The 24,179-nt window shown below is 44.7% G+C and overlaps 1 protein-coding gene across 2 annotated transcripts in view; it reads right to left on the reverse strand.

Annotated features, from left to right (window-relative positions):
- Positions 1–24,179, reverse strand: part of LOC119932288 (maestro heat-like repeat-containing protein family member 1) — a 57,887-nt gene that overhangs the window by 7,771 nt on the left and 25,937 nt on the right. For both annotated transcript variants that reach the window (XM_038751386.1, XM_038751387.1), the window contains exons 17-30: positions 22,395–22,474; positions 18,688–18,814; positions 18,409–18,504; positions 17,830–17,925; positions 15,562–15,700; positions 13,061–13,158; positions 11,421–11,570; positions 9,285–9,439; positions 6,212–6,353; positions 5,090–5,229; positions 2,477–2,614; positions 2,250–2,364; positions 2,003–2,155; positions 1,144–1,323 (exon numbers count right to left, since the gene is read on the reverse strand). In XM_038751386.1, the coding sequence (XP_038607314.1) occupies positions 1,144–1,323; positions 2,003–2,155; positions 2,250–2,364; positions 2,477–2,614; positions 5,090–5,229; positions 6,212–6,353; positions 9,285–9,439; positions 11,421–11,570; positions 13,061–13,158; positions 15,562–15,700; positions 17,830–17,925; positions 18,409–18,504; positions 18,688–18,814; positions 22,395–22,474 (1,809 nt within the window). The remainder of the gene's footprint in view (positions 1–1,143; positions 1,324–2,002; positions 2,156–2,249; positions 2,365–2,476; positions 2,615–5,089; positions 5,230–6,211; positions 6,354–9,284; positions 9,440–11,420; positions 11,571–13,060; positions 13,159–15,561; positions 15,701–17,829; positions 17,926–18,408; positions 18,505–18,687; positions 18,815–22,394; positions 22,475–24,179) is intronic.

Consider the following 24,179-nt stretch of genomic DNA (forward strand, 5'->3'; position numbering starts at 1 on the left):
TCCCTCTTCCACCACCTCAGCACTCAGGTATCACTATAGTATACTGGGCTTATTAGCCTCTATCGAGTTCTCTTAACTATGTTCAACATTGTGTGCGTGTGTGTGTGTGTGTGTGTGTGAGAGAGAGAGAGAGAGAGAGAGAGAGAGAGAGAGAGAGAGAGAGAGAGAGGGAGGGAGAGATTAAATTGCAAATTCCTTGAGGACACACTCCATTTTATATTCCATCTGGGTATTCCCTAAATACCTAGATCAGTGTTCTGCCCAATGAATGTTCAATAAACACTGTTGACAGTGTGATGATGATAAACTTCAGAAGGTTCTTCATATTACCTGGTAAAGAGGGTCAACATTTTTGTAGCTTTACTAAGAGGCTGGAAATAGCAGAGGCATAGAATCATCAACTGACATAGACCTGATTTGAGTTTTATTCCCAGCAGAACAAATATTATAAATAGAAAAGGTCAAGGAAGGGGCGTGGACTACCCATAGACCTTCCAAAACACATCTCAGATTCATTTATTCAATCATATTCATTGAGCACTTACTATGTGCAGAGCACTGTACTAAGTGCTTAGAAAGTACAGTTCATCAACATTGGAGACAATCCCTACCCAACAGCTGGAATTTCCCCCATTCATAATTTGTTTTATTTTCTGTCTCCACCAACTAGCCCCTAGAGGGTAGGGATTAGGTCTCTCAACTCTATTGCATTGTGCTCTCCCAAGCACTTAGTACAGTGGCCTGCATATAGTAAGCACTCAATAATACCATGGATTGATTGATTGCTCTTCACGCAGTAAGTGCTCAATAAATACCATGGATTGATTAATTGATTGCCAGGAACAACCTCGCCCATAATGCAACCACAAACATTTGCATTTGCTGATGCTGTCAAAGTCCCTGATTAATCAATCCATCATATTTATTGAGCACTCATGCGCAGGGCACTGTATTAAGCACTTGGGAGAGTACAACACAACAATATAACAGATACATTCCCTGCCTACACCAAGCTTAATCACATTTATTGAGCGCTCACTGTGTGCAGGGCACAGTACTGAGAGCTTGGGAGAGTACAACACAAGGATAATACCGACACATTCCTTGCCCTCAATGAGCTTATGGTCTGGAAGGGTTACTTACATCAGTGAACAGGGCCCGGACCAGGAGAGCTAGCTGTACTGCAGTAGGCTGTTTCAAGGTCTCTAGTAAAGGGAGAAATTTCCCAAGTACAACTAAGGTCTCCTCAATTATCCTGGGCTCCCAAGCCCAGCATAGTGTGTCTATTAGCACCTTGAAAATGGTCTTCTTATACTTTAGAGCCTGGGAAAAGAAGGGATTCAAATGCAGTTTAACTTCTAATATCCTACCCATTTGCAAAAATGTAATGCTAAGTATTAGAAAGCATCTCTAGGAGATGGGGATTGACCTTCCCTAACTTCAGGGTCAGAGGCAAAGGTGAGAGGGAGACTGTTGCTTAATGCACTATGCTGACATCCTTGGAGAGAGGAGGGGGCTGATCTCAGCCAGGTGAACCCCTTTCTTTGTAAAACTGGGGTTTTTTTGCTCTTCAGATAAGACCATAAGAAATGACACTATTAGGTTAGACCCATGGTCCATTGAGCCTATATTCTATCTCTGACTATGGCACAGAATGTTCAGAACAACAGTGTGAGGGATATGCCTTTACTGGTATTCATCTTAATGGTTACAATGGCATTATACCTTTCTCTCTCTGCAGCCCTTACTTCCCCTCTACAAGACGATTGTGGCCTTCCCATCATGAATTTATGGCAACACTTAAATCTGCTAGGCTGAGTTGTAGAAGAAAAGTGAGGTGACATATTGAGGCATTTTAGTTGTTACGGCTAGCCATCAGGAGCGCCGCGGCTTACAAAAGTTGAATCAGTCCAACACTAGGGGAGGAGGTAACACCACATGGTAACCCCTTTTCGCTCCACTTTTGATGGCAATTATTGCAAGATACCCTGCTCAGACTTACTTTCTTGGGTAGCCCCATGAGAGAATTTCCTAGCCCTCTCACTGTCAAGAATCGGATGGTGGGGTTGACATCCATGGAGTTTTTTATTATTAATTTCAGGGCTTCCTTCAATGAGGGTTTCTCCAGCTTCCCCAGTTTCAAGTCACCTAAAAGCTGAATGGGACAGAAAAAAAATGGAAAAACCCCAAACCAGAAATATCCAAGCATCTCACCAGTAGCCTCCACTTGGCTGCAAATTTGGTCTTACCTCTGAAAAAAGGGCAGTGCAGACCATACGGGAGTCTTCCTTTGATGACATCAGGAAAGGTAAGAGGCTGTCCAGAACATTGCGATTCAGGATAATGGGAAACTTAGTCAAAGCTCTGGAAAGAGGAGCACCGACAGATTGAACCTTTGGAAAAATCTGCTCCATGCACGTTCCCAGCTCTGTTTTTATGGTCCCACATTCTTTTAGAATATACCCTTTGGTCTTACCTGACCAACTCAATCACTCCCATGTGTAGGGACTGGAAGTTAGTGAGGAGTTTCCATCCTCCTGCTTCCTCTGTCTGGACGACAGCATCATGGAATCCTCGGAGTTCCAGTAAGTTCTTGAGTCCATCCTCCATGGTTCTAGCCAGAAAAGAGAAAAGAGGCGGGGTTTTTCCATTGTGTTTGCGTAAGGCCAGAAATGGGCCTACAAGTGTAAGGAGCAAAACTTGGATGTGATCTTTCAGAAAGTCCCCAAAGCCCTCGCCCTTTCAAACGGTGACTTACAAGTGGATGGAAAGCATTAATGTCAATGGGGAGCTATCTAAATACTAACATGAGGATAAGTGCTCCACAACTGCTTAATAAATGCCACCCTGTCGATGTTAGCAGAGAAGATAAGAACCAGAGGAAGAAGCCCAAGTTGTCACCCTCTCCAGTTGCCAGTTAGAGAAAAGAAAATACAGGAGTCGTTAAGTGACTTTCTTAAGGTCACTACCGAGAATTAAGACTGGATTAAGCATGCCGCTGAAAAGAACCTAGGCTTGACTAGGGAAGCTGTGAGGAAAATGCCTTTCTTAATGTAACCTCTCTCTTCCACCTCTCTCTAAGCCGCATAATGATAAGAGAAGTGGCATGGCCTAGTGGAAAGAGCATGGGCCTGAGAGTCAGAGGACCTGGGTTATAATCCTGGCTCTGCCACTTGTCTGCTGGGTGACCTTGGGTAAGTCACTTCAATTCTTTGGGCCTCTGTTTCCCCATCGGTAAAATGGGGGAATAAGACTGTGGGACCCATGTGGGACAGGGACTGTGTCCAACCCGATTATCCTGTATCTACCCCAGAGCTTAGTCCAGTCTCTGGCACATAGTGAGCACTTGACAAATGCCACAGTTATTACTATTCTAAGGGGAAAAAGGAGACGAGCCCTCCACCATCAGGACTGGAGCCATTCAGTGGTTTAAGCACTCAGTTTTCCCTCCCTGGCACCCTCCTGCTCTCAATAATAATAATACTAATTATGGTATTTGTTAAACACTTACTATGTGCCAGACACTGTACTAAGTGTTGGGGTGGTTACAGGTAAAGCAGATTGGACACATTCCATTGTCCCAGGTGGGGCTCACATTCTCAATCCCTATTTTCCAGATGAGGTAACTGAGACACAGAGAAGTGAAGTGACTTGCCTAAAGTCACACAGCAGGTAACTGGTGGAGCCAGGATTGCCTGGATTCTCTGCCCATCGGGCTGGGCTTCTAGGTATTGGGGACCTCATCTTCTCCTCTCCAGCCCCAACTCAGCAACCAATTGTGGTGCCCAAATCCATTCCCCATCGCAGGAGCCGAGGCCAGATGAAATGGAACATGGGACTGAATTAATATTTGGAATGGTGGGCCCTTTCCTTTTACCCTTCTTTTAGGGAAGCAGCATGGCCTAGTGGCAAGAATACAGGATTGGGAATCAGAGGGTCTGGGTACTAATCCCAGCTCCAACACTTGCCTGCTGTGTGACCTTGGGCAAGTCACTTCACTCTTCTGTGCCTCAGTTACCTCATCTGTAAAATGGGGATTAAGACTATAAGCCCTATGTGGGACAAGGGCTGCATCCAACCTGATTACATGGTATCTACCCCAGAGCTTAGAACAGTGCTTGGCACATAGTAAGCACTTAGCAAATACCATTTTTTAAATACCATATTGGGTATGGAGGGGATAGAAGGGAAAAGGAGGGGCAGAGGCCATGAGGCACTGATCCTCTGGCTACCTTAATGACCAACTGTTCATTTGTTCCCCTGTTGTATACAGTCAACTCCTTGTGCTTCAGGGATTATCTTTAATTTGAAGAGGAGAAGCCAACAACCACTCTCCCAGCACTCTCCCCTTGATCGGGGTTTTGGGGTCTGCTAGGAAGTTTAAACTCTTGTGGGTAGGATAAGGATCGTGACTACCAACTCTATTGTATTATATTCTCCCAAGCACTTAGTACAGTGGTCCACGATCGATAGATTTATTGGTTCCCAGTCCTCTCCTTATCCCATCCTTTTCGATTGTACACTCCCTTAGCAGGCTAAGGATCGTATTTGAAGTCATGCCCCTCTACTTTCTCCTTAGTGTTTCCTATAGTTCTCTGCACCCAATATGTTTGTGCTCTCCTAAGCACTTAGTACAGTGTTCTGCACACACTAAGCACTCAATAAATACAATTGATTGGTTGACAAATATCACAAGTAATAAGAAAAATAAGAAGCATATTGTCTTTGAATAGGGAAGCAGTTTAGCCTAGTGGAAAGATCACGAGCCTAGGATTTAGAGGACCTGGGTTCTAATCCTGGCTCTGCTGCATACCCACTGTGTGACCTTGGGCAAGTCACTTCACTTCTCTCTGCTTCAGTTCCCTCATTTTCAAAATGGGGATTCAATACCTGTGCTCCCTCCTACTTTGAATGTGAGCCATATTTGGGACCGGATTATCTTGTGTATACCCCAGACTTTAGTACACTGCTTGGCACATAGTAAACAATACCATTATTATTATTAATTATTATTATCCCCCAATGCTGCCCCCAGTGCTAGGAGACACTCTGTAAATGTTAGTGATAAAATAAATAATAAGAGGATAACTGTATCTGGGACTCAGAGAGACGCAATGTGTTGTACAGAGGAAGAGAGAGGAGGTAGGTGGTGAATATTTCATTCTCTATTCCTTCCAACGGTTCTTTACATTGTAGGGCAGCCATGACTTCCCATAAAGCCTGTGCTTTCTGTGGGAGAAAAGAAACAGTGATTCAGTAAAACATAAGAGAAATTTCCTGCCAGAAGAGTCACCATAGACCTCCTCAGCCAAGACAGTTCATTCATTCAGTGGAATTTATCGAGCACTTACTCGGTACAGACCACTGTACTCAGCGCTTAGGAGAGTACAATACAACAATATACAGACACATTCTCTTCCCAAAATGATCTCACAGTCTAGAGGTGGGGAGACAGACACCGATACAAATAAATAAATTACAGATATGTACATAAGAGCTCTGGGGCTGGGAGGAAGGAAGAGCAAAGTGTGCAGATCAGGGTGATGCAGAAGGGAGTGGGAGATGAGGAAAGGTGGGGCTTAGTCTGGGAAGGCCTCTTGGAGAAGATGTGTTTTCAATAAGGTTTTGAAGTGGGAGAAAGTAATTGTCTGTCAGATTCATGGGTTCTAATCCCGGCTCTGCCACTTGTAAGCTTTGTGACTTTGGGCAAGTCACTTAACTTCTCTGTGCCTCAGTTACCTCAACTGGAAAATGAGGATTAAGACTGTGAGCCCCACGTGGGACAACCTGATCACCTTGTATCCTCCCCAGCACTTAGAACAGTGCTTTGCACATAGTAAGCACTTAACAAATGCCATCATCATCATCATCATCTGAGGAGGCAGGGCGTTCCATTCATTCAGTCATATTTATTGAGCACTTACTGTGTGCAAAGCACCGTACTAAGCTCTTGGGTGAGTACAATATAACAATAAACGGACGTATTCCCTGCCCACAATGAACTTACAGGCTAGAGGGGGAGACAGACAAAAACAGAAATAAATGACAGCTATGTACATGAGTGCTGTGGGGCTGGGAGAGGGGATGAATAAAAGGAGCAAGTCAGGATGACGCAGAAGGGAGTGGGAGAAGAGGAAAGGAGGGCTTAGTCAGGGAAGGCCTCTTGGCCTTCAATAAGGCTATTGAATTGGGGGAGAGTCATCTGACTCACTGCTGTGAAGGAGAACTCTTCTTCAAGGATTTTGGACCCTCTTCTTTTCTTTGCCTTATGATTAGGCTGGAGGAGGATTGGTAGTGCAATGCATGCCAGGCTGGAATTGTTGCCAATCAGTTTCCAAATCTCTCGGACATCCCTGCGGAGACAAAATGAGAACACTTGGGCAGGGACTCCAGAAAAATCAAGTCTCCCTTTCTCCATCCCTAATGATAGGCAGCTTAGTTTAGGGCAGAAGTTACCTCATTGTTGACTTTTTTAATGGTATTTGTTAAACGCTTTCAATGTGCCAGGCACTGTACTATGTACTGGAGTAGGTAATAAATAAATAAGGTGATGGCATTTATTAAGCGCTTACTATGTGCAAAGCACTGTTCTAAGCACTGGTGAGGTTACAAGGTGATCAGGTTGTCCCACGGGGGGCTCACAGTCTTAATCCCCATTTTACAGATGAGGTAACTGAGGCCCAGAGAAGTTAAGTGACTTGCCCAAAGTCACACAGCTGACAAGTGTGGAGCTGGGATTTGAACCCATGACCTCTGACGCCAAAGCCCGTGCTCTTTCCACTGAGCCACACTACTTGATCTTAGCCAAAAGGCCGAGAAGCGAAAGGTAAAAGCGAAAGGTAAAAGGTAAAAGAAGGTAAAAGCAAACAGGTTGGACACAGTCCATGTCCTTAGTGAGGTTTACAGTAACAATAATAATAATAATAATTAGGGTGATTGTTAAGCACTTACTATGTGCCAAACACTGTTCTATGCGCTAGGGTAGATTCAAGCTAATCCAGTTGAACACCATCCCTGTCCAACATGGGGCTCACATTCTTAATTCCCATTTTACAAATGAGGTACCTGAGGCACAGAGAAGTTAGGTGACTTGCCCATGGTCACAGTGAAGGCAAGTGGCAGAGCTAGGATTAGAACTCTGGTCCTCTGACTCCCAAGCCCATGCTCTATCTAGTAGGCCACACAACAGCATTTAGTACAGTGCCTTTTCACATAGTAAGGGCTTAACAAATATCATAATTATTATCATGACTGCCATGGATTCACCAGTACCATGATCTCAGGCCAATAGGCTAGGAGATTAATTTATGCCTTGGAGACAGACGTCATGAACAGAGGATGCTTCTCGATGTCGACACTGTGGAATACAGAACAGGCTAAGAGGCATGTGTGGCAAATGATGGATCTGAAGAGATCCAAATTTAGGCAGACAGAAACCAACCAAGGGGTGCTAGAGTTCAGGAATACGTGTATCCATTCACCACCTCAGAATCACTTAACTCCAAGTCACTTCACTTCTCTGGGCCTTAGGTTACCTCATCTGTAAAATGGAAATTAAGACTGTGAGTCCCATGTGGGACATGGATTGAATCCAACCTGATTACCTTGTGTTTATCCCAGAGCACACATCAGTACTTAACAATACCACTGAAAAAATAACACCAGCTCTGCCCTCATCACATAGAAGAAATCCCAAGGAGTGGCAACAAAGCTTAGTAACGTCCATAGCATATCTGCCACCATTGAGGATGATAATGTGTAAAGAATAATTAACCAACTGTCATGGGCGGACTTGGCATTGACACAAAAGTTAATGAAGTCACCACTGCAGTTAGTCATAACCGGTATTTATTCAGTGCTTCTATATGCAGAATGCTGTACTAAGAGAGTGCATTGAAGAGTGGCAAGGTTTCTGGAGTGGATAGCATACCAGACAGACTCAACAGGGAGGGAGAAGGCCTTTGGCTCAGTTGCCTTCATTGGCTTTTCCTCAGTAAACTATGCAAAACTGAGGAAATGCTGTAGAATTTTAAGGATACTGCCACTCATTCATTCAGTCATATTTATTGATTGTCTCCATTGGGAGGAGCACCATATAAAGCTCTGGGAAAAGGAAATTCAAGAATGAGGATTAGACAGGGTTACTGTCTTAGAAGGGGCTTTTAATCTAGGAATTAGAGTTGGTAAAACAAATAAGGGAAAGTTGCAATAATATACACAGCTAAGCAGTGTAATGAGGCAAGACCAACAATAAATGTAATTAAAGCGGCAGTACATTGGAGGTAAAGGAGAAGAATTTCAGGCCTTTCACTGCTCTGGCAGTAAAATATATAATACAATAGTATTTGTTAAGCGCTTACTAGGTGCCAAGCACTGTCCTAAGCACTAGAGTAGATTTAAGATAATCAGGTCCCACAAGGGGAGAAGGCAGAACAGGTATTGAATCCCCATTGTGCCAATGAAGGAACTGAAGCACAGAGATGTTAAATGACTTGCCCACGGTCACACAGCTGGTATATGGTGGACATGGCAAAGTGTGCGCGGGACTTTCACGGGCTGAACTCATATACGGCCAAAGTGATTGCTGCAAAGTGCCAGTGCTGTGTCAGAGCCTGGAGGTCAGTCAGTTGTATTTATTGAGTGCCTACTGTGTGCAGAATACTGTACTAAGCACTAGAGAGAGTACAATATAACAGACATATTCCCTGCCCACAGCGAGCTTACAGTCTAGAGGGGGAGATAGACCAGCAAGCAGTTGTTAGGGTTCCAGCCTTGGTAGCCATCTCGTCAACCCCATCCCCATTCACCAGCTGAGCCCATTCACCAGGGAGTTTTTTAGGAGGGAAACCTTCACCGCTGATAATATAGCCCCAGCAGGTCTGCCCCCACTATTTGGCTGTTTCGCCATCACCCGCTTTCCCCTGCAAGGTGAGATGTGATCCAGGCTTTAGGAGGTGAGGAAATAGACATGCAGAGAGGAAGCATGGCTCAGTGGAAAGAGCACAGGCTTGAGAGTCAGAGGTCAAGAGTTCAAATCCCGGCTCAGCCAATTGTCAGTTGTGTGACTTTGGGCAAGTCACATAACTTCTCTATGCCTCAGTTACCTCATCTGTAAAATGGGGATTAAGACTGTGAGCCCCGCGTGGGACAACCTGATCACCTTGTATCCTCCCCAGTGCTTAGAACAGTGCTTTGCACATAGTAAGTGCTTAACAAATGCCATTATTATTATTATTAATGACAGAACCTTAGAGATTAATGGATAAGTGAAAGGCAGTGTTTACCTGCTATAAGGAAGTGAACTCATCAAGAGGCTGGTCACCACAGTTTTTGGACTCACTTGGGCCAGATCTTGGATTGTAGTTCTTATTTCTCTCTTTACTACTTCATCCTTGAAAATGTGCAGTTTTCCTACCAGGAGAGTCAGCAGAAGCGGTATCTAAGGGATGAAAAGACAATCTCAATTCTATCTGGAAATAAACTACTTCATCTTTCCGCACAGTAGTGCTTTAAAATTCAGTCTTCAGGCGCCTTCTACTAGGCTTCACACTGCTGCCTGTGACATCTGTGGTTTGTCTAATCTTCCCAGACCTCCTCCTTCTTCCTTTGTTTTTTGTTTTTTGGTTTTTTTCTTAAAGGTATTTGTTAAGCACTTACTATGTGTTCAGCACTGTACTAAGCGCTGGGGTAGATACAAGATAATCAGGTTGGACACAGTACATGTTCCATGTTTAACACTCATTTTATAGATGAGGGAACTGACAAGACACAGAGAAGTGACAAGGTCACACAGCAGGCAAGTGGCAGAGGTAGGATTAGAACCCAGGTCCTTCAGACTCCCAGGCCCTTGCTCTATCTGATTCTTAGACCAAGATGAGGTTAAATGGGTTCCACCTCAGCCTGGCAAAAATCACTTCTCCAAGAATTGGCCACTTTCTCTGCTTTTGCAAATTTGCTGAAGTAACCTTACCTCCGTCTCCCAAGCCCAGCTCTTCCATGTTCCATCAGTTTTCAAGACTTGGTTCCCTCTCCCTTTACCCCTACTTGTCTCCTGTCTCATCCTGGTCACCTCACCAGTCTTCGCTCTATTTTATATCTATTTTTTAAACAGATTCTGTTTTCTAAAGCTCCACATTCATTCATTCATTCAATCAATCATATTTATTGAGTGCTTACTGTGTGCAGAGCACTGTACTAAGTGCTTGGGAAGTACAAGTTGGCAACATATAGAGACGGTCCCTACCCAACAGCGAGCTCACAGTCTAGAAGGGGGAGACAGACAACAAAACAAAACATATTAACAAAATAAAATAAATAGAATAAATATGTACAAGTAAAATAGAGTAATAAATACATACAAACATATATACATATATACAGGTGCTGTGGGGAGGGGAAGGAGGTAAGGCAGGGGGGATGGGGAAGGGGAGGAGGGGGAGAGGAAGGAGGGGGCTCAGTCTGGGAAGGCCTGTTACTGTCCACATGTTACTGGGTCTCACTGGGGACCTAGTCACTGCAACTGCTATCTCAGTTGCTTTCAAGGCTCATAGTCTCTGCCTTCTGGGGTGGAAAAGTCTGAAATCCAAGATGTTCGAGTAGGCGTGGGGTTGGATGCGAGGAGAGAGTACGTGGTGTGCCTAGGAAGGAGGAATAAGATGAGACGGAAGAGAAAGAGGAGGAGGAGGAGAAAAAGAGGAGGAGGAAATGGAGAAGGTAATGAAAGAGGGAGAGGAGGAGGAGGAAAAGAGGAGGAGAGGAAGAGCAGAGGAGGGGGAGAAGAAGAGGAAGAAGATAAGGAAGAGGAAAAGAAGAGAAGGAGAAGATGAGGAGGAGGAAGAGAAGGTAGTTGGGGTGGGCAGAAAGGGGCTCTTCCCCTGCCCCCTCCCTCCTCTCTTTTCTCCTCCTCCTTCACCGCCTCCAGTGCAAATGCTAATAATAATAATTATTTTTTTTAGGTGATTATTATGTGCCGCGACCTGTACTAATTAAGCACCGAGGTAGATACAAGATGCAGTGACACCCTTTTTTTTGAATGGTATTTGTTAAGTACTTACTATGTGTCAGTCACTCACTTCTGACGTTGCCAGAATGACAAAATTGGCAGCACTGAAGAGCTACTGTTGCATGGGAAGTAAATCTATTGACCCACTCCACAGTTGTGAGAAGCAGTATGGCTTAGTGGCTAGAGCAGGGGCCTGGGAGTCAGAAGGACCTGAGTTCTAATCCCAGCTCTGCTGCACATCTGCTATGTGACAACTTCTCTGTGCCTGTTTCCTCATCAATAAAATGAGGATAAGAGTGTGAGCTTCATGTAGGACAGGGTCTTTGTCCAACCTGTTTAACTCATATCTACCGCAGTACTTAATGCATCACTTGACACACAGTAAGTGCTAAAGTACCATTATTACGATTATTATTACCTCATCCTTGAGTCTGGTGCCAGTGATGTACATCATATTCCTCAATACGGCAATGATGGAGCCGGACAGGGTCACGTCTTCATCCACTCCATCCAAGGTGGTCAGCAGGAAAGGCATGAGTTCCATGGAAGGAAGATGCTCATAGATAAACTTCAGAAAAAGGAGACACTATTCTACAAAGGTCCTGAGGACCGGGTGATAGGAGTGACCATTGGAGAGCTTACTCAGCTCCCTTTGAGTTGAGACAACAGATGTTGAACATGTAGAGGGTATAGCTTTTACGATACTCTCCCAAGCTCCCCCCCCGCCCCCCGATAGGTGCTTAATAGGTAGGTGTTTAACAGATAGATAATTGAGAAGCAGGATAGCTCAGTGGAAAGAGCATGGGCTTTGGAGTTTTCTTTGGTGGGGGTTCAGATCCCGGCTCCGCCAACTGCCAGTTGTGTGACTTTGGGCAAGTCACTTAACTTCTCTGTGCCTCAGTTACCTCATCTGTAAAATAGGGATTAAAACTGTGAGCTCCCCATGGGACAAACTGATCACCTTGTAACCTCCCCAGGGCTTAGAATAGTGCTTTGCATATAGTAAGCGCTTAACAAATGCCATCATCATCATTATTATTATTTTTACTCTTCAGTGAATGAAAGCAGTTTCTCTGGGAACTTTTCCCATTAGCATCTACAGTACAAACCAAATAAACTGGCTTTCGGTTGTTGTGATCATTTTCGTAACTTAAGCCTCATACAAAAATAGCAGCAGCATGGCTCAGTGGAAAAAGCCTGGGCTTTGGAGGCAGAGGTCATGGGTTCAAATCCCGGCTCCACCAACTGTCAGCTGGGTGACTTTGGGCAAGTCACTTCACTTCTCTGTGCCTCAGTTACCTCATCTGTAAAACGGGGATTAAGACTGTGAGCCCCCTGTGGGACAACCTGATCACCTTGTAACCTCCCCAGTGCTTAGAACAATGTTTTGTACATAGTAAGCACTTAATAAATGCCATTATTATTATTATTATTATACTCTTTCACACTCTGTGATCTCGTCTTTTCTAGCAGGGTAGATTTTGTTAGTATGTTTGGTTTTGTTCTCTGTCTCCCCCTTTTAGACTGTGAGCCCACTGTTGGGTAGGGACTGTCTCTGTATGTTGCCAACTTGTACTTCCCAAGCGATTAGTACAGTGCTCTGCACACAGTAAGCGCTCAATAAATACGATTGATTGATTGATTTTCCAGAGGAAGGAACTGAGGCCCAGAGAAGTGAAGTGCCTTGCCCAGGGTCACACACAGCAGACAAGTGGCAGAGCTGGTAATAGAACTCAGGGGTCCTTCTGATTCCCACGCCTGTACTCTATCCATAGACCATGCTGTTTCTGAATCGCACCAGCCCAAACAGGAAGATTTTGATGCCAGAAGTTCATCTCCAAAGAAAATCTTGTTATGGATCATTGGAGAGACCAAGGGAGGTCCTGGATGCAAAATAACTTCTGAGTTTTCAGAGGGCTCTGGATTGGGGAAAGTGCGGCATGTTATCAAATTTCGTCCATGACACAGAGGGCTTTTAGAAGCAAACTTACTGACCCACCCCACCCCAAACCTTCTCCCAAGAAGATCCAGTTCTCATGTTCAGTTATTGGTCCTCACCCATGCTAAATCAGTAGGCCTGAAGTGAGGAGTATTAAGAGTCCAGTGCGAAGCTCTCAGTTTAAGTTCAAACTCATCTGCCTTGCCTTCCAAGTAGTCTGTAGGAGAAAACAATGGCATTTAAAATGTTCTTTGCTCAGCTACACCATTCCAATGGATTGTCATCTCCCTTTGATATTTGTTTTTATTTTATTTGACCTCCATGCCTTCCACTGGTCTAATTCAGGAAACAGGAGCTTCTGGGAAAATGGGGTTCCCTTACTCCAAAAATATAACTAGTAGAGTTTCCAGTACTCTCCCAGCCTCAACTATGGGAGGGAGAGTCAAGTAGAGGCATATCTATTCCAGCTTGGGCAGTGGCTATAAATTCACTTATAGCAGTGGCATGGGAGTGAGTTGAGGGTGGAGGCTCAAGTTGCCTGCATGAAAGGAGGTAATGGTAAACCACTTCCATATTTTTACCAAGAAACACCTCTATGGATACACTACCAGAATAATTACAGATGTAGGTGGAGCATTCTGGGAGGGATGTGTCCATGGCGTCACTATGGGTAGGAGACGACTCAACAGCGTGACAAGACAAGAGTGTGAAACTGTCCTTGTGAGCTTATGACTACAGAAGGGAATGTGGATTGGGTACTGGCTACAGGACTGTCAGCAGGGAGCAGCAAGCAGAATTAGCTATCTCTCTATATGTTTGTTGTTTCCTTCAAATGAAGCTGAGAAGCATCATGGCCTAGTGGATAGAGAACAAGCCTCGGAGTCAGAAGGACTTAGGTTCCAATTCCAGCTCTGTCACTTATCTGCTGTCTGACCCTGGGCAAGAGACATAACTTCTTTCAGACTGAGATTCCTCATCTCTAAAATGGGGAATAAGACTGTGAGCCCCATGTGGGACACAGACTGTGTCCAACCTGATTACCTTAAATCTACCCCAGTGCTCAATACAGTGCTTGGTACAAAAGGAAACACTTTGGTATGCCCACATTATTTTTTACTTCTCTCTTCCATCACCATTTTAGTCCAGGTCCCTCATTATAACCTGGCCTTCCTACTGCTTCAGCCTCCTCACTGGACTCCCTGCCTCCAATCTCCCCTGCCCCCTCTCCAGTCCATGCTTCACTTTGCTGCCAGGACCGTTAAAAAAAAGGGTTTTCTGCACCTGTCTTCCCACTCCTCATAAACCCATCACTCTGCATTAAGGAAAAATTCCTGGGCATTTTTTTAAGATAGCTTTCTTCCTTCTGCTCATCCTCATTCCTCTCCCACTACATTCCAGCTCACATTGATTCTTTCAGAGTAAACTATTCACTCTACCTCAGTCCCATTTCTCCTGCTCATGCCCTTCCCTTGCCTAGAGCTCCCTCTGAGTTCAAATAATAATGATGGAATTTGTTAAACGCTCACTATGTGCTGTTCTAAGCAGCGTGCCTCAGAGGAGCAGCGTGGCTCAGTGAGAAGCAGCGTGGCTCAGTGAGAAGCAGCATGGCTCAGTGAGAAGCAGCGTGGCTCAGTGGAAAGAGCCTGGGTTTGGGAGTCAGAGGGTTCTAATCCTGGCTCCAACACTTGTCAGCTGTGTGACTTTGGGCAAGTCACTTCACTTCTCTGGGCCTCAGTTTCCTCATCTGTAAAATGGGGATTAAGACTGTGAGCCCCACGTGGGACAACCTGATTACCTTGTATCCCACCCAGCACTTAGAACAGTGCTTGGCACATAGTAAGCGCTTAACAAATACCGTCATTATTATTCTAAGCGCTAGGGTAAATACAAGGTTATCAATCTGAAGCAGTCCCTGTCCCCAGTGCGGTTTACAATCTTAATCCCCATTTTACAGATGAGGTAACCGAGACATAGAGTCGTGAAGTGATTTGCCCAAGCCACAAAGCATACGAGTGGCAGAGCTGGAATTAGAACCCATGACCTTCTGACTCTCAAGCCCATGCTCTATCCACTATGCCAGGCTGTTTCCCTTTGGTTAGCAAAGACTTTGGTTAGGCTCGACTGAGGTCCCCCTAAAGGGAAATTTGTAATAACACCCATTGAAATGGCGAAAATTGGGCAAACTGATAGGGGAGGATGAGTGACGATAGGGCTGTGTTAGAAGAATTTGAGTTAAAGGCTCTTTCACTCTTCTTCCGACAGAAGCAGGTCAATCGGCCATGCTCCAATCAATGGCTGCCTCTGGAATTGGGAAAGATCTTTTCTCATCTGCCTTCAGAATTGCCAGGATGGTAAATTAAGACAGAGGAAATCAGAGAGACTGCTAGCCATCCCTGACATTTTTTAGAGTCCCCAAACGAGAGATGGGTGGAGTCATTTGCCAGTAACTTCCCCATTCCAGTTTGCCCTGATCAATTAAGTTCTGTAGAACTTTCATCATTTAGCTGATCTGATTCCTCTTCCTTGGATCATTCCAAGTGTTGAAATCAGGGGTTGTGGCTCTATAAGAGATAATAAGGGTAATAGTGGGTGGGTTTCAGGTTCACCCTTAGCATCTTACCCACGCTGGGGTCCCGATTCTCCTGGAGGATTGACAGGAGGGTGCTGGATGCCCACTTGTGGATAGGGGTCACCTGGTCAAAGCACCGTGGAACCAGGGTGCCAACAAAGAAGCCCAGGTGTGGCAGTAATTTCTTTTCCTAAATTGCATGGAACAAGAAAATGTGGATGAGTTGGGATTTCCCATGCAGGTTAAATATTTCCAAATAATAATAATTGTAAAGTGCTATTATTGTAATTATTATTTTTAGTAATAATAGTGATAATAGCATCTGTTAAGCACTTTTGACGTGTCAAGCACTGTTCTAAGCACTGAGGTAGATACAAGTTAATAAAATTGGATACAGTCCTTTTCCCACATGGGGCTCACACTCTTAATCCCCATTTTACAAAAGAGGAAACTGTGGCACACATAAATCAAGCAACTCATCCAAGGTTATTCAAGCAGGCAGGTGGCAGAGCCGTGATTAGAACTGAGATTCTCTGGCTCCCAGGCCTGTGCTCTTTCCATCGGGACATGACCCCTCTAAATGTTTGGTTTTAAACTGAAAAGCTTTCCAGAAATGCCAAAATAATATGCCTGCTTTGATGTATAAATGCAAGGCTCTCTCTGGCTATTATGTGTGGTTTGTTTCTGTAGGGACGCCAGGAAGAGAGCATCAGTGCCTCGATGTGGGTGATTATTAATTACCAGTGGCTACTCGGTGAAACAGCATTCTGTAGGAGAGCACTAGGCCACACTGCTTTCCTGGTCTTCTAAGGAAAGGGAGGAGCATGCCAAGTGTCTGTCTCAAATCAATCATGAGAATGCTCCATATGGGGAACTTGAAAATGTCCTCCTGTCGTATTTCTCCTTCTACCACCCTGGGAAATCTTTCCCTCTCCCCTCCTAGTTTTAGTTTTAGTTTAGGTTCAGAGCTGGAAGTCAACAGTTCGAGAAAATCTCTTGATAGCAAAGAAAGTACTGAATATATACGATTATAATCATGGTCCAGTGGAATCGGGCCTGGGAGTCAGAGGACCTGAGTTCTAATTCTGGTTGTGCCACCTGCCTGCTGGGTGACCTTGGGTAAGCCACTTCACTTTCTTTAATTCATCTTTGAAATGGGGATTTAAGACCGTGAACCTTATGTGGGGCAGGGACTGTGTCCCACCTGATTAACTTGTAGCTATCCCAGCTAGTAGTACTGTGCCTGGCACACAGTAAGTGCTTAACAAAACACCATATATAAAAAACAAACAACAAATCATAGTAGTGCTAATTAAGTGTTTATGTCCCTAATTGAGACATTATGTAACAGGAGTCAACCTGACATGATCAGGGTGAACTGCAGGGTGAAATGCAGTGATCACCTCTTGACCCCACGATTAGTTGTGCAGAAGGAACGCCTTATTCATTAGCATCTGAACCAACTGGTCCTGGAGATTAGGCTGGTACAAACTAAATTGACTTCTGGAAGCAATACCTTGGTCCAGGGAGAATGTGCTTTAAGGAATAAGCATCGGTCCATCCTTCAATCCTGACCTCTACACACCCCCTTCCCCACTGCAAATTCTGTTGTATTGTGCTCTCCCAAGCACTTAGTACAGTGCTATGCACCTAGTAAGCACTTAGTAAATACTACTGATTGATTGACTGGTACTAAACTCAGAAAGGACCATCTCTATCATCTTCTGAGTCCTGGATTATTTATTTACATTAATGTCTGTCTTCCCCTCTAGATTGTAAGATTATTGTACTGAATGCTCCTAAATGCTTAGTACGATGCTCTGCACACAGTAAGTGCTCAATAAATAGGATTGACTAACTGACTGACTGGATAGACATAGCCCTGGATGTAGTTATTAGACATGCAGAAGGATCAGCATAACAGCAAAAATAAAATTCCTGGACTTTGGTTAAATAGGACAGAACTCTTCAACAACTGTTCTTACCAGAGACAGGGGGGGCAATGACCCTGCTGGAAATTCCCTCCCCAAGCTGGGATTTTTAGGGGGGCTTTTTCAGTGCCCCTTCCACCTCAGGCGTCTCTGAGGCGGAAGCAGCTTTGTCTTGGAGAGGAGTCCCAAAGCTATCTTGTCTCAACCCTTGTGACCCAGGAAGGTCCAGAGTCCATAGGGATGGAAGGCCTCCACAGCTGAGCCTCTCCAATATACAGGAGATGCCTAACAATCCCGAGAATTTATGGACCTCTCCCAGGAATGCCAAGTGGTTCTTCCCCACAGCCGGTGGAGACTCCTGCCCCCCATAAAAAAATGCATGACTCACTTCGGAAGAGTTGTAGAAAGAGAAAAGCAGCTGGCTCAACTTCATCGCTCTTATGCGTTCGTAAGCTCTTTTTGAGGTCAACCACTCTGAAAGGTGCTAAATGAGGACAAGAGAAGATGTGCTTTCACAGATATCAATTTCAAGCCTCTGGCTGACTCTAAAAGAAGCCACAAGTGCATGGTTCTCTTCCCCTCCCACCATCCTTCCCCCTTCATGTCTGACAGACCACCACTCTCCCCACTTCCAAAGCCTTTTAAAATCACAACTCCTCCAGGAGGCCTTCCCTGCCTAAGCCCTCATTTCCCCTACTCCCTCTCCCTTCTTGTCACCCTTCCTCTTGATATTAAGCACTTGATATTCCCTCCGCCCTCAGCCCCACACCACTGATGTCCCTGTCAGGAATTGACTCTAATGTCTGTCCCTGCCTCTAGACTGTGAGCTCTCTGTGGGAAAGGTGTTTACCAATTCTGTTGTATTTTACTCCTTCACACGTTTAGTACAGTGCTCTGCACATAGTAAGTGCTGAGGAAATACCACTGATTGATTGATTGACTGATGGTTCTTCCTTTGCCCTCTTACTTGGAATATCCCAAATGCATTTTCTGCGGTTGGCTGCTTCTCCAAGACAGTCAAGATGATGTTATCCAAAGATTCAAAGGTTTTCTGGTACAGAGACTGAAATCAACACAAGTGCATTCTGGTGAGCTGAGGCTCGCACTATCAGCAAGCCTGGAAAAGGAACCTTCGAAAGAGAAGGGACCGCTCAAAGCTAAGGCAGAAAAAGTTTGGGTTGATGACTGGAGTGGGGCCGGATTGGTTTGGCAGGGTTCTTAAGAGTTTTTCATATCAGAAGCTCACCTTCAGGGGGTTGGGGATCCCTGACTTCAGAGAGTCATGTCCAAAGGGTGGGAGAGAGATTATTCTCCTAAGGCAGCAGATGATGAGCAAGTCGTACATTTCTTCAGTCAATGGAGGGTCCAGTTCCCTGATGGGGCAGGAATGAAAGTGCTCTACACACAGTAAGCACTCAATAAATACAATTGATGAATGAATGAATGGATCATGAGAGGCTAGCTTGCAGCACGAGTAGGGAAAACAGGGAATGTGCAGCTCTAAGGCAACTCTGGAGATTTCTTCCCAAGAATCATGATTCCCTCATTTCAACGGTTCTTTCCTGAGACCAAGAGTTCATGCAAGTCCCCTAATTCCATCTCACCTGAGTAGAATTAGGAAACCATAAAGATTACTTAAAATAGTTTGGAAAAATTTTGTCATCATCCTAATTGGGAATTTGGATATACAGCCATCTCCTGTTGTAACATTCTTCTTTTAGTGCTCTTTTGGGATAGATTCTTTTCAGGCCGGAATTTCTAAGAGTTCTCTTTCTCTTTGAGATAATACTACAAAATTTCCTCCCATCACACGTGGTAGAAGCTCCCCACAGACCTCCTGGCTGGTGGAGGAGGGGCCTGCAGTTCTGGGAGGAGGGTTGGGAAATGACGGATCCCAGGATCGCTGCTCTGCTACTTTCTCAACTTCTAAAGTCTTTTCACTGGGATGCATAATGTGTGAAAAAAAAAAATCAATTTTAGCATTACATAATGGCTGATCTATTTAGCAGAGAAAACAGCAGGTATCTGTCATCTTGGCATCCTCATCTTGCTGAAGAAGATGTGAAAGAAAACATTTTGAAAGTCAAGCATTTAATAACAATGATAATAATTTGGGTATTTGTTATACACTCATTGTGTTCCAGACACTGAGAAGCAGCATGGCTTCGTACCGTGCCTGACACATAGTAAGTGCTTAACAAAAACCACACATTACTATTATAATTACTAAGCACTGGGGTGGATACAAGCTAATCGGGTTGGACCCAGTCCCTTTCCCACATGGGGCTCACAGTCTTAATCCTCATTATACAGATGAGGGAACTGAGGCCCAGAAAAGTGAAGCTACTTGCCCAAGGTCACACAACAGACAGAGTGGCAAATCAGAGATTAGAACCCATGACTTCCAGGCCCTTGCTGTATCTTCTATGCCATGCTACTTCTTACTATTTTCATATATACACATAAAAAAAAAGCTAGTTCAAATTATTTTATTGGTAGAACATTTTTACATTGCTATTTGATCGTGTATGTATTGTGTTTTTCATCACTGTCTTTTAACATTTCTATTTTGGGACCTTGGAAACACATTAATGCATTTCACATTACTTCCTAAAGGGCACAATACCACGTCTAGTGCTCTTTTGCTTAACCTTTGTTTTCCCAGAACCAGTTAAGAGCATTAACAAGGGTATGGCAGCATTTGTCATCTGTTCTACGTTACTCACGGTAATCGGAAGGAAAAACATTGTCCCTGGCCTAAATTGATGAGAGAAAAGTTGAAGTGGAAATTTTTTTGGAGAATTTTTTAAAAAATCCACTCTGAATAATCCAGTTTGATTTACTATACTGCCCCAATTCACTAGATAAGTGACAATCTTCTATTTCATTTCGTGCTGCTCAGAGTTATCCTTAATTTTCTTAGATGCCTGAAGGAGGCAAGAGAAACTCAGTCCAGGCAGCAAATGGAAATGGAAGGCAACGTGGCCCAGCTAAGGTATCAATTAATCAATATTGTTTATTGAGTGATTACTGTGTGCAGAACACTTGACTAATCACTTGGGAAAGTACAATTTAACAATATAACAGGACACATTCCCTGCCCACGATTTTACAGACTAGAAGGGGAGACAGATGTTATTACAAATAAATAAATTATGGATATGCACATAACTGCTGTGGGGCTGGAGTGGACAGGTGAATTAAGGGAGCAAGTCAGGGTGATACAGAAGGTGTGGAGAAAAGGAAATGAGTCAGGGAAGGCCTGTTGGAGGAGATGAGCCTTCAATAAAGCTTTGAACGTGGGGAGAGTAGTTATCTGTCAGATATAAAGTGAGAGAGAGCATTCTGGGACAGAGGTAGCATTTGGGAGAGAGGTTGGAGGTGAGATAGATGTGATGGAGGTACGGTGAGTCGGTTGGCATTAGAGTGTAGTGGAGTGTGCAGGCTAGGTAGTAGTAGGAGTACAAAAATAGAAACAGAAAGAGAATAGATCTGAAAAATTCCAGAGACTAGAATAGCATCATTGTAGTGGGCAAGTAATGTGTCTACCAACACTGTTGTATTATACCCTCCCAGGTGGTTAGCAAAGTGCTCTGCACACAGTAGAGCTCAATAAATACCATGATGATGATGATGATTGTGGAAGGGTGAAGGTATAAGAAGATAGGAAGGTAAATGAAGTAGATGTGAAAGGGGTGACTCCTCTCCACATTTGATGTTTATTAGATAAGCAATTGGCCCTGCTTAACAGTGTAATCATTTGGGCTTACAGTTGGGGTGAAGGTGGGCAAAAAGGGGGAAGTGCTATCCAGAACTCCAGAGAGTTGGAAGGTAGGGATCTAGAAATACAGGGGAAACAATGTGGCCTGGTGGAAAGAGCACCAGCTGGAGAGTCAGAGGACCAGGTTCTAATCCCGGCTCTGCCAAATGCTTGCTGTGTGGCCTTGGACAGGTCGCTTAACTTCTCTGGGCCTCAGTTCCCTCAATTACAAAAAAATGGGGTTTAAGTATCTGTTCTCCCTCCTACTTAGCCTATGAGCCCCATGAGGGAGAGGGAGTGTGTCCGACCTAATTAACCTCTATTTACCCCAGTGCTTAGAACAGTGTTCTACACAGAGTAAGCCCTAACCAAACACCATAGAAGAAAAAAAAGAACCCAGGTGGGGAAGCTAGCTGGAAAAGAAAGGCAAGGCCTTTCCTAGGGAGTGGTGGAACTAGGGCAATTAGCCCATTCAGCACTGATTATTGTGGTATTAGGCATTTACCATGTGCCAAGCACTGTGCTAAGCCCTGGGGTGGATACAAGATAATCAGGTTAGACACAGTCCCTGTCCCACAAGTCTAAACCACACATGATAGAAGGTCCTCAAAAACCCTCCAACTGGGTTTCTGGTAACCTCAAAAGATCACCATGGCATAGCAGATAGAGAACAGGCCCAGGAGTCAGTGGGATCTGGGTTCTAGTCCTGGCTCTGCCACTTGTCTGCTATGTGACCTTGAGCCAGTCACTTAACCTATCTGTGCCTCAGTTATCTCATCTGTAAAAAAATGGGATTAAGACTATGAGTCCCATGTGGGATATGGACTGTGTCCAACCTGTTTACCTTCTGTCTATCCCATCGCTTAGAACAGTGTCTGGCACAGAATAAATGCTTAATATCATAAGAAAAAGAACCCAGGACCAGGGTTCCTGGTCAGCTGGGTTGGAACCCCTTGGCACCCCACAGAGTGACAGGGAAAGGAAGGAGCAAGGGAGTGTTGGAAACTAAGCGTTGGGCACAAGACTATGCTTGTCATCCTCCTAATACTCCATGTGCCAGCAGCACCAGCAGTTTAGATACCCATTCACCAGGAGATTTAGAGTCACCCAGGGCATAGTGCACAGGGCATTTGTTTCACTGGTTCCTTCCCTAAAAATGGCTCCATGGATAGGCAAAGGACAAGGGTACTTACCCCAAGTAAGACAGGGCAATCATGATGTCTGGAAGGATCTGCGAGCTTAGATCCTTATTTGACTCTATCATCAGAATGTCCTATTATTGAAAAATGCAGAGGGCGGAATTGAATCTGATGTGCTGGCACTATCCTACCCTTCATAAACTCTATCAAATGAGCATCTGGCAGCAGCGTGGCTTAGTGAAAAGAGCACGGGCCTGGGTGTCAAAAGGACCTGGGTTCTAATCCTGGCTCAGCCACATGTCTGCTGTGGGACTTTGGACAAGTCACCAAGTCATAAGGCACTACCATCCCTCCCGTCTCACAAGCCTGCAACCTTGATGCCATCCTCAACTCCACTTTCTCGTTCACCCCTCACTTCCAATCCGTCACCAAAACCTGCCAGTCTCACCTCCACAACATCACCAAGATCCGCCCTTTCCTCTCCATCCAAACCGCTACCCTGCTTGTTCAATCTCTCATCCTACCCCGACTGGATTATTGCATCAGCCTCCTCTCTGATCTCCCATCCTCCTGTTTCTCCCCACTTCAATCTATACTTCACGTTGCTGTCCAGATCGTCTTTGTGCAGAAATGCTTTGGGCATGTTACATCCCTCCTCAAAAATCTCCAGTGGCTACCAATCAACCTACGCAACAGGCAAAAACTCCTCACTCTTGGCTTCAAGGCTGTCCATCACCTCGCCCCCTCCTACCTCACCTCCCTTCTTTCCTTCTACAGCCCAGCCCACACCCTCTGCTCCTCTGCCGCTAACCTCCTCACTGTGTCTCGTTCTCGCCTGTCCCGCCATCGACCCCTGGCCCACGTCATCCCCCTGGCCTGGAATGCCCTCCCTTCGAACAACTGCCAAGCTAGCTCTCTTCCTTCCTTCAAAGCCCTACTGAGAGCTCACCTCTTCCAGGAGGCCTTCCCAGACTGAGCCCCCTTCTTTCTCTCCCTCTCCTCCCCCTCCCTATCCCCCCTGACTTACCTCCTTCCCCTCCCCACAGAACCTGTATATATGTTTGTACATATTTATTACTCTATTTTACTTGTACATATTTATTCTATTTATTTTATTTTGTTAATATGTTTTGTTTTGTTGTCTGTCTCCCCCTTCTAGACTGTGAGCCCACTGTTGGGTAGGGACCGTCTCTATATGTTGCCAACTTGTACTTCCCAAGCACTTAGTACAGTGCCCTGCACACAGTAAGCACTCAATAAATACGATTGAATGAATGAATAAATGAACCTAATTCTCTGTGCCTCAGTTACCTCATATTGAAAATGGGGGTTAAGATTGAGAGCCCCATGTGGGATAGGGACTGTTTCCAAACTGATCAGCTTGTATCTACCCTAGCAAACACCTCTGTGGAATAAGATCATGTGATGTACTTTCTATTCTGTTGTCCATACAAGACCAGGTGAAGGTCCAGCCCAACTTCAGTCCCTTCTACTCTCCCCAGAATGTGTGGTTGTGTTGTGTGTGTGTGTGGACAGAGGACAGGGGGAAGTCTTCCTACTGTTCCCCTATTACACTAATCTTATCCAGCTGGCTCAGGGAAGGAAAGGAATGCTGTTTGATGAGCCTTCAAAACAGTTGTGTGGATACGGGTGGGTGGGCATTTCAGAGCTGCTTCCCCTTTAAGCCTGGACATGACAATATTTCTAAGTCTAGGAAGAATAAATTTACAAGAATCACTGGATACTGGAAACACAGAGCTGAATTGCTTGGAAGACTGTCTGAGAACCCACTGGGGTCAGCCCCCTGCCTTCAAGCAAAGTCACCCCTAAATCAGATGA

The sequence above is a fragment of the Tachyglossus aculeatus genome, chromosome 9, assembly GCF_015852505.1.
Source record: "Tachyglossus aculeatus isolate mTacAcu1 chromosome 9, mTacAcu1.pri, whole genome shotgun sequence".
Lineage (NCBI taxonomy): Eukaryota > Metazoa > Chordata > Mammalia > Monotremata > Tachyglossidae > Tachyglossus > Tachyglossus aculeatus.